Source organism: Oryx dammah, unplaced genomic scaffold (assembly GCF_014754425.2).
Source record: "Oryx dammah isolate SB20612 unplaced genomic scaffold, SCBI_Odam_1.1 HiC_scaffold_29, whole genome shotgun sequence".
NCBI classification, from domain to species: Eukaryota; Metazoa; Chordata; class Mammalia; order Artiodactyla; family Bovidae; genus Oryx; species Oryx dammah.
In genome coordinates this window covers 53,336,461-53,347,515 of record NW_024070213.1, presented here as the reverse complement: position 1 = coordinate 53,347,515, position 11,055 = coordinate 53,336,461, and the positions used below count along the sequence as shown (strand labels likewise).

Here is an 11,055-nt window from a genome sequence, read left to right as displayed (position 1 = left end):
ACATGTTCAGTCACTTCAGTCACGTCCGGCTCTTTGCGACCCTGTGGCATCTGGTCCCAATCACTTCATGGCAAATAGTTGGGGAAACAGTGACAGACTTTATTTTGGGGGGCTCCAAAATCACTGTAGATGGTGACTGCGGCCATGAAATTAAAACACGCTTACTCCTTGGAAGAAAGTTATGACCAACCAAGACAGCATATTAAAAAGCAGAGATATTACTTTGCCAACAAAGGTCTATCTAGTCAAAGCTATGGTTTTTCCAGTAGTCATGTATGGATGTGAGAGTTGGACCATAAAGAAAGCTGAGCGCTGAAGAATTGATGTTTTTGAACTGTGTTGTTGAAGAAGACTCTTGAAAGTCCCTTGGACAACACAGAGATACAACCAGTTCATTCTAAAGGAAATCAGTCCTGAATATTCATTGGAAGGACTGATGCTGAAGCTGAAACTCCAATACTTTGGCCACCTGATGCAAAGAGCTGACTCATTTGAAAAGACCTTGATGCTGGGAAAGATTGAAGACCGGAGGAGAAGGGGATAACAGAGGATGAGATGGTTGGATGGCATCACTGACTCAATGGACATGAGTTTGAGTAAACTCCAGGAGTTGGTGATAGACAGGGAAGCCTGGAGTGTTGCAGTCCATGGGTCACAAAGAGTCAGACATGACTGAACAATTGAACTGAACTGGACTCTAGTCCATCAGGCTCCTCAGTCCATGGGATTCTCCAGGCAAGAATACTAGAGTGTGTTGCCATTTCCTTCTCCAGGGAATCTTCCAGACTCAGGCATCAAACCCGCATCTCCTGCCTTGAAGGCATATTCTTTACCACTGAGCCAGGTGGCAACCCATGTCTAAGCGTATGTACCTTAAATTTAAATGATTGCAGGTTAGTTGACTTTTAAAAATGCAGCTTAATAGTATTCAGTGGAATCTTCTAATTCCATGGAGCTTAATCATTTTTAATTCTGTGTATGTTCTTGGACCACCAAATCTATAAGTACCTAGTTGACAGTACTCTGGTCAGTTATAAGACTCATGGGAGGGAGTTTATATTTATAGGCTGGGAGGCAGTGAACCAGGATCTGGGGTAACAGGATTCACACTGGGTGTCTTAAGACATATGCAAGCACAAGGCAATAGAGTGAATGGGAAATTATGAATAGGAAGGCAAGCAAGCATGAAAGGCACAACAAAACCAAAGTCATTGGGTCAGAAAATTGGAATCCAGATAAGAACCAGAGTTTAAAAAAGGCAATATAAGCAGCCAGTGGCCAGGAACTATAGATAACAATCAAAAAGGCCTAAGAATAGATGTGTAGTACCAAGAAGGCCTTGATTATTGGGCCCATGTTCTGTCCCAAACAGGATGCTTCTTGTTTCCACCCTCCTGAGCAAGAGTCAATTCCAAGATTAGTATGTGCCCTGGGCTGATAGGGGTTGATGAGAAGCAAAGATTTAGTTAGCATAGGCCCACTATTTCATTGCTCCCTAAAAACAGAGTGGAGGGAGAAAGATCTTTTTCAATATCAACTACTCTAAAACATGGTAGCACCAAGTGCATGGGGAATATTTTTAATGATGCCCTAATATAAGAATATTCTTTTAACCATCAAATACATGTTATATGTATGTATTAGCTTTTCAGCACATATTAGTCACAACTTTCACAACTACAGCTTCACTGAAGTAAAAGAGAGTTATAGGGAAATGCTGATGCTGAAACTTTTACCTCCAGAGTTGCATCAGTTAATGAGTGTAGAAAGTTAAAAAAAAAAAAAAAGTCAGGGCTTTGCTTAAACAAAATGATCCCCCGAAGTTCCCTCCAAAGTACTCATTATAGACCAAAAAAAAAAAATCTAAAATCTGATTCAAGTATTTTAGAAGACATAAAACTGGCACACTGCTTAAGATCATTTAGCATCACAGCTGCTTCACAAACGAGTTCCATTGATCTTGCTGCTTTGATCTGTGCCATTCAATTCAATATGGTTGAAGGCAGGATTATCAGTTCCACCATCTTCTACTGGATGAGATTTATAGCCTAAAACTTGCTTCTTCTAAAAGAAAATGTTAACATGATGATTAGAGAAAAGAAACTGTTCATTCAATGCAATAATTATCGCTACTACTTTTCTTTCTCTAAATCTTATTCACAGTCTACTGAAGCAGAGATAAACAACAGAAATAAATCATTTTAAAAAGGAAGGCAAATATCTTCCTTGTCCATCAGAGTTCCAAAGAGAATCTGAGGACTAACGAGTATTCTATACTGGTGATAAAAGCAGTCTTAAGAATTTAAGGAAAAAGAAAGCCAACTCACTTTCTTAAAAATGTCAAAATTAGATAAAAAGTCCTCTTTGGTTAGTAGGAATCTGCAGTCTATGTTTTGTTTTCTTCCTCCTGAAAAACAGACATTATTTACATCATTAAAAAGATATCTGTAACTACCCAGTGATGGACCATCATACACACATTTAACTTGAGCACATGCACTTTTATGCACTTACAAAATACAAAGAGTCTTTTAAATAGTGCTGGAGACTCAGCCCACCCTTTCTCTTCCTTCAGTCAGTCCCAGATTCTGCAAGCCTCTCACTGGGATCAATATGAGTCTAGTGTTTAAAAATAAATGAAATGGCTCTGGAATGTAAGCCAACTGCCTCATCCAGTATTAGCTAGGGAAGAGTCATCTGGCCCAATACTGGTAGGAAAACTGGTTTAAAACCATTCTTCATGTTCTATCAATAAAATATCAAACCATCTACCTCTGCTTCAGACAGCAGAGTTTCCCTTCCTTAATCTGGTGGCTATGAATGTATGAAGAAATGTAGGGAACTGTGAATTGTTGGATAAACTATTCAAATGAAAACCAATATGGTTATCAGAATCAAAACATTTGGGGGGGGGGAGGAGCAAAGAGAGTATTATGACACTCCCATTTTTTAAAGAAAAAAATGAGTTGAAAAAGACCAAAAGTCAAATAGTAAAAGATGTTTGTTCCAGATCTGAATGGTTGGGTTACTGGTGAGAAAAGTTTAAAATCTGTCTTAAAATATATCACAACAGATAAGAGAGTAAACCTGCCATGCTGGAAATTTTACTTAGGAGAAATAGCATAGTTCTTTTTGAAAAGAAAGAGAATAGTTTAAACAACTGTTTGCGAGGTAACAGATATCTACAAACTTTATTATAAACTTACAATAATTATAGATTGTAAAGTCTATAATAATGACAAGTATATAATGTCAATATAATAATCTGTTATATTAATATTATTTTTAATATAATTTTAATTATAATACAAGTACCAAAGAAGTATCAAAGACAGTGCTATCCAGATGCCAAAAAATCAATGAGAGGTGGTAGAATTCTACAAAGTGGGCACCATGCTGGTAGATTTGTAGCATAAAGCAGATATCACACATACTTGGATGAAGTATAGGATTTCTAACTGATTATAACACATTTGATAAAGCAATGGAGATTTCTGCCCCTTGTTTGGCTGCTCTGGATGTGTACATGTGAGGGAACATAGGAAATTAGGGAGCCCAGCTTTTCTCCCCAACTCCACACTACTGCTCTGCTCCAAACCACCATGACTGCTCACCTGGATAAGTGCAATAACCTCTACCCGCCCTCCTTTCCTTACAGACTACTCTCAAAACTGGATCAGCACGCTCCTTTGAACATTATTGGAAAAGTATTTATAAAAATATCCCGTGTAGTAGACCTAAAAGACATAGAGATGGAAAATAGAGAGAAGAAATAAGAAAATCAGAGGGGATGTCCAAGTTTAAAACATTTGACTAACAGGAGTCTCCAGAAAGAGAAAATCGAAAATGGCAGGAAATTATAAAAGAAAGCATGTAGGAAAGTTCCCCGGAACTGAAGGATATAGGTCTTCAGACCCTCCTGAGCATTTAGGGCAGGACCGTCATTGTGAAATGGGTCACATGTAAACAGCCAGTGCATGACAGGGCACTCGTATTCTGAACAGCAACAAAACAAGTCGAAGAAAAGTAAGACAGGCTCCAGGAACAAGAAAGTTACTCTCAACACAGGATCCTCTACTCACATTATCAACAATTATCAAGCGGATAGGCAATGTTTCCAAGATCTCTTGACCACCTTTTCTCAAGAACATGCTATAGCATATACTCCATTCAGTTAAGGGAGTAAACAAGAATTAGGAGAAATGGGATTCAGGCAGCAGAGCATCCAACACAGGAAGGAGACAAGGGAATTCACAGAATGAGGGCAAAATGGAGTCCCAGGATAATGGTCCTAAAGCAATCCCAGAGAGCAGGGTATACCATGTGTATTATTGGTTTGATTTTATTTAAAATGTATTTTTTTAAGTTTACAGACATCTGAAAAAAGCCTTCACACTATGTTTAGATATAAAGACCATAAAATTAGATATAAAGAATACTCCTTATATGTACACATAACTTCTTTCCAGTTTACAAAGAGTTGGTGCAGGACAATGAGAATATCATGGCACAGGGCTATTATAACAGTATGTATAAAACTCCTAGCATTGTAATAGCTACACACAAGCATTTTATTTTTATCTGACAGCAACCTGTGAGATAGGCAGGTCAACTGCTATTACCCTCATCTTATACATAAGATAGCTAAGGCTCAGAGTAGCTATGGAGCAGCTATACAGACTTAGAGTTATAAGTTCATGCAGCTGGTAAATGGCATAACAGATTCAAATTGAGATGGGTCTTCTGTTTTCAAGACTAGGCCCTAAAATTTTCCATGAGTAAAATGGAACAAATAATTGAACTAATAGTATTTTACTATTTTATATAGTATAATAACATAAATAGCTATAAAACAGATATAGTAAAAACTAATACAAAGGTAAATACAGCAATACTAAATATAGCAATAATAATACTAAATATAGCAATATTAATGTTACCTGTTGATACACTGATAAGCATTCCCACAAATAAAGTTACCAAAGTTCCAACAGTGCTGAAGTATAAATATGATAAAGAATACCAGTTATCCATCAGTGGAGTCCTAAGAAAGAACAAAAGCATAACTGTAAGGTTTTATGCATGCTACCAGTAACTAAGAGTATGTATCAATAAGTCTCATGGCAAAGTCAGAATATAATACTTAATCATGTTTCTAATGTCCAAATTTACTGTCCCAATTTTACCTTATTGGATCAGAAATTAAGTGTGACCTAACCTTTGAGTCTGAGTGAACTCTAGAAGTTGGTGATGGACAGGGAGGCCTGGCGTGCTGCAATTCATGGGGTCGCAAAGAGTCGGACACAACTGAGTGACTGAACTGAACTGAACCTTTGACTGTGTGGATCACAATAAACCGTGGAAAATTCTGAAAGAGATGGAAATACCAGACCACCTGACCTGCCTCTTGAGAAACCTATATGCAGGTCAGGAAGCAACAGATAGAATTGGACATGGAACAACAGACTGGTTCCAAATAGGAAAAGGAGTACATCAAGGTTGTATATTCTCACCCTGCTTATTTAATATGAAAAGTACATCATGAGAAATGCTGGGCTGAAAGAAGCATAGGCTGGAATCAAGATTGCCGGGAAAAATATCAATAACCTCAGATATGCAGATGACACCACCCTTATGGCAGAAAGTGAAGAGGAACTAAAATGCCTCTTGATGAAAGTGAAAGAGGAGAGTGAAAAAGTTGGCTTAAAGTTCAACATTCAGAAAACAAAAATCATGGCATCTGGTCCTATCACTTCATGGCAAATAGATGGGGAAACAGTGGAAACAGTGTCAGACTTTAATTTGGGGGGCTCTAAAATCACTGCAGATGGTGACTGCAGCCATGAAATGAAAAGACGCTTACTCCTTGGAAGGAAAGTTATGACCAACCTAGATAGCATATTCAAAAGCAGAGACATTACTTTGCCAACAAAGGTCTGTCTAGTCAAGACTATGGTTTTTCCAGTGGTCATGTATGGATGTGAGAGTTGGATTATGAAGAAAGCTGAGTGCTGAAGAATTGATGGTTTTGAACTGTGGTGTTGGAGAAGACTCTTGAGAGTCCCTTGGACTGCAAGGAGATCCAACCAGTCCATCCTAAAGGAACTCAGTCCTGGGTGTTCATTGGAAGGACTGATGCTGAGGCTGAAACTCCAATACTTTGGCCACCTCATGCGAAGAGTTGACTCATTGGAAAAGACTCTGATGCTGGGAGGAATTGGGTGCAGGAGGAGAAGGGGACGACAGAGGATGAGATGGCTGGATGGCATCACCGACTCGATGGACATGAGTTTGAGTGAACTCCGAGAGTTGGTAATGGACAGGGAGGCGTGGCGTGCTGCTATTCACGGAGTCGCAAAGAGTCAGACACAACTGAGTGACTGAACTGAACTGAACTGAACCTTGATCTCATAATACCAATAATGTTTATTATAATACTAATGTCCATGTTTATTCATTCTGTTCATGTTAATCATTCAACTCTGCTTTGTGTCCCAGGCACTGTTCTTGTCATTGAAAAGTCTGCCATTGAAAAGGTGGATAAGGGGGTTCCTGCCCTCAGGAAGTTTACATTCTAAAAGAGATATGTAACGATTAAGTAAACAAATTAATAAACATAATAATTCCCATTTTGATTGTAGAGAAGAAAGCATTTAAATGAGACATTAATATCAAAATGAGAAATTAATGTCAAAGATACTTTAAAAATTCCATGAATTTTGGAAATTAAATGTCCACTTTTAAATGATGTCTCCTGGCAATCTTGATTCCAGCCTGTGATTCATCCAGCTGGGCATTTTAGGTGTAAAATATAGTGATTCACAATTTTTTAAGGTTATATTCCAAGTTATCATAAAATATTGGCTATACTCACTACGTTATATGACATGTCCTTGTAGCTTATTTTATACCTAATAGTTTTATACCTATATTGCCCCTCCCCACTTCTATGCTTGTTATCTTCATTATTTTGTTGTATTTTTTAGATTCCACATATAAGAGGTATCATATAGTATTTGTGTTTGTCTGACTGATTTCACTTCTATTTCCAGCAATATGGATAGACCTGGAAGGCACATTGTAGTATTTTAAGTATTTCTCCACATGTCATGGAGAAGTGACATGACCTGATCTGCTTCTAAAACAACTGCTCTAGGATTCCACATTCAGCTTTGATAGACCCACCATCCAGCCAAAAGTAATATTTGAAAACTTGGAGATGCGACAAGGCAGGTTTTTGTAGACCTCAGAGAGATCATGGCAATTAGAACTTAAAGGGTCAATATCCCAGAAAGAAGGGAAACACAGAGGTTAGCTAGTGAACTTAAGATAATGTGATATATTGGGCCAAAGACAGACAAAATAGAACAGAATAGAAAATCAAAAAACTGACCCACAAAAAATAGTCATTGGGTTTATGTCACAGTTGCCACTGCATGGCAAAATGGTGCAAAAAGAGGATATTTTCAATAAATGGTTTTTGGCTAATAGAATATCCATATGGGGAAAAAAATGAATCTTGATCACTTGAAAACAATTTCAAAGTGAATTACAATTCACAAATGGAAATGGTGCACAAGAAAGCTTTTAAATAAAAAAAATTAGAGGAATATCTTTATGACCTCAAGGTAGGCAAAGATTTCTTAAATGGGACTCACAAAAGACTAGCCATATAGGAAGAGACTGATAAATTGAACTCAATTAAAATTAAGAAATTCTGACCACTAAAAAGCATCACTAAGAGAGTAAAAAGGTAAGCTACAGAGTGGGAGAAAAATATTTTCAAAACTTATCTTTTATCTAAAATATATCAAGAAAAGTTAAATAAATAAAAACAGAGAACTCAGTTTTCAATGGACCAAAGATTTCAATAAAGTTACAAAAGTTCACAAGAGTAGTTATACAAATGCCCAATTCAGTTCAGTTCAGTCACTCAGTCGTGTCCAACTCTTTGTGACCCCATGATTCGCAGCACGCCAGGCCTCCCTGTCCATCACCATCTCCCAGAGTTCACTCAGACTCACGTCCATCGAGTCGGTGATGCCATCCAGCCATCTCATACAAATGCCTAATAGACATGTAAAAAGGTATCAACTTCATTAATCATAAAGGAAATGCAATACTTGACTAATACTTGACTACCCATCAAGTATTAGGAACTTAAAAAGTAAAAACTGATCTGAGTAACTGAAACCTAGTATCTAGGCAACGAGAGTATCCTACGTCACCTTTAGCTGTGTGTTCACTCCCCTTGGACTCTAGTCATCCTGAACTGTGCATGATGTCCTAAGACACCATGTGGCTTCAGGCCTTCCTGATTTGCATATGTTGCCTTCATTCTGCAACATACACTCCTCCTTCCTTTTTTCCCCCTGCCTGATCTTGTTCACCTGATTATTTCACCCATGTTACACTCCTCTAAAAAGAATCTTTCACTCAGGAATCATTAGGCTCCTCCTCCTTCTGGTTGTCATGATAGACTGTGAATACTACTTTTCACAATGTGTTACTTGTTTATTCTCTTGTCCAACTTCCATTTGGGTCATTTTCTGTGACAAGAATAACTTTCCAGACCTTCTCTTCTAGCCAACTTCTGCATTCTTCAAGTATTAGTACATCCCTGAAGTCTGTGCTAATCTGCATTTCAGCTTTGCTTATAATCATTCTTGTGGGTACTTAGTTCATGCTCAAAAAATTCTGATTTATTAGCTGAGCTATTTTATAAATAAGCTAACATAGAACAGTGATTATTACGGTACCAGGCACCTGGTAAACCTCAGCTAATTTATGTATTTTGGAAATCCAAATAACCAATCTGCCTTTAAATTAAAAGATACATCTACATAATCAGGACAAACACTAAGAAAAATTGTGAAATGAAAAGTACAACTTCAACATGCTCCAATTTACCCTTAATCACTTCTCCCTTAACTAATTCATCACTTCTCCCTTCTCCCTAATGACTTCCTGATCACCACCTAAATGCATTCATTCTTATCCAGAATATGCCCTGTGTTTCTGTGCCCTTATCTCCATAGCATCCCCATCTAGTCAAACCTTCCCCCACACATGCCTCAGGCCCTAGAACTACCTTTTTTCTTTACCCATGCAGATTACCAGCGCTGACTCCCACACAAGTCTTCTCATAGCTGAATTCCCTCTGAATCCCAATGATGTTTGTATGTATGGTCACATTCCTTCTCCCAGGAGTGTGTCCCATTTTTAGAGGGAGATGCCATGTCTTGTCTCAAAAGAAATGATTCTCCAGTGGCTTCATTCTAGGCAAGCTGGAACTGGGGCAATACTTTAGGGGAAGTGCCCTCATCTTTGCATTCCTTGAATGTATCCATGGGTTTTGCGCTCTAAAACTTAAGATGTATATACCCACTAAGGGTAGTCTCGCTCTCACATCCACTGTACAGTGTAACAGTGATGTACCAAAAGGTCTGTTGCTGTTTAGTCACTAAGTGAAACTCGCTCAGTCATATCTGACTCTGTGATTCCATGAACTATAGCCCACCAGGCTCCTCTGTCCATGGAATTTCCCAGGGAAGAATACTGGAGTGGGTTGCCATTTCTTTCTCCAACCAAAAGTCTACATTATTTCATTAAATCAGATGACATCAGTAACCAGAAGCTCAAAAATGTACTGCATAACTGAAAACTCTAACAGGAAGATCACAGCTGCAACTCATTGCCAATGCTCTAAAGATTTGGAATATTTAAAACTGAATGAATAGCAATTATCCAATGTATTTCAATGAACTGCAGCTTCTAGTTGGTAAAAGTTATACTTCAAAGGCTATATATGCAATGTGTCTTTTATAATTTTGCTTTTCATTTTAAAGGTTTTTCAGTGGACAAAGACAATTTTTCATTCAAGTGGAACTAATATTTGTCAGCATTTACACACAGTAGAATTTTTTGTTACTATTCAAGTCTTCTCTGCATCTGTAGGTGAAGTGGAAGTTTTTATTGAAATTAGGAAATATGGCTTTTTTTTTTTTTTTGCTATTTCTGAACAAAATATAATAGCCAGAAAGCCACATGCACTCTCCTCATTTCAGAATTAGGCAAAATCACAGCACTGCAAGCAAGACAAAGAACAACAGAGGTTTTCTATCTGTCACATTCATTTTTTAAAAATATGACATTACAAAGCTCAATTCATTACCTTTCAATGTTATGTACTTGAGAAGCACTGGTAGAAAACGGCATTTCTGTGGTTGTCATCCAATTTGTTCCATTGTACGTGCTGTTACAGCCATAGGTTTCAAGTCTTAATGGCATCATTCTCTCAGGAAGTGGGGGATAAAGCTGAGCTCCAATTCCAACCCACAAAGAAACGGCAAATCCAGCCAGCAGACCCCCAAGTGCTCCCTGCAAAAAACAGAAGTATCTTTCAAAACAAATAATACAGTTTGCTTTGAAATAGAAGCTAACATTAAGAGCTTAAGCTCAACATGGTCCAACTCAAATTTACCAGCTTCCTTCCTAAAACTCTTCTCCCTTGCAAGCTCCCTGCCTCTCGCCAAGGGCAGCATGCGTCCCAGGTCCCTCAGCCAGAGCCCTTGTCTCTGGAACCCCCAACCCCTATTTTATATCTCTATCTTGCCAATCACCAATTCCTCTTCACTTTTCATTACATATCTCATAGTTCCACGCCTTCCACTCTGTCTCCATGGCCAGCACTCTGTTCTGGTCTCTTCATCTCTTTACACCCAGTGACCACAACAGACAGATATGCAGTTGACTTCAAACCCCTTCAAGTTCCCTCCACTTTTACTTAATTTACAAAAAAAAAAAAAAGGCATGTCAAATGAGCAACAGGGGCTTCCCAGGTGGCGCTAGTAGTAAAGAACCTGCCTGCCAATGCAGGAGACCTAAGAGACTCAGGTTCGATCCCTGGGTTGGGAAGATCCCCTAGAGGAGGGAACAGCAACCCACTCCAGTATTTTTGCCTGGAGAATCCCATGGACAGAGGAGCCTGATGGGCTACTGTCTCTAGGGTTGCAAAGAGTCAGACAAGACTGAAGTGACTTAGCACACACGCAT

General features: G+C 38.4%; 1 protein-coding gene across 1 annotated transcript in view; it reads right to left on the bottom strand.

Annotated features, from left to right (window-relative positions):
• Nucleotides 1–989: 989 nt before the first annotated feature.
• The window catches only part of SLC5A8 (solute carrier family 5 member 8), a 65,314-nt gene continuing 55,248 nt past the window's right edge, over nucleotides 990–11,055 (bottom strand). The window contains exons 12-15 of the mRNA XM_040234895.1: nucleotides 10,175–10,380; nucleotides 4,941–5,044; nucleotides 2,328–2,407; nucleotides 990–2,064 (exon numbers count right to left, since the gene is read on the bottom strand). Coding sequence (XP_040090829.1) covers nucleotides 1,939–2,064; nucleotides 2,328–2,407; nucleotides 4,941–5,044; nucleotides 10,175–10,380 — 516 coding nt within the window. The 3' untranslated portion in view covers nucleotides 990–1,938. The remainder of the gene's footprint in view (nucleotides 2,065–2,327; nucleotides 2,408–4,940; nucleotides 5,045–10,174; nucleotides 10,381–11,055) is intronic.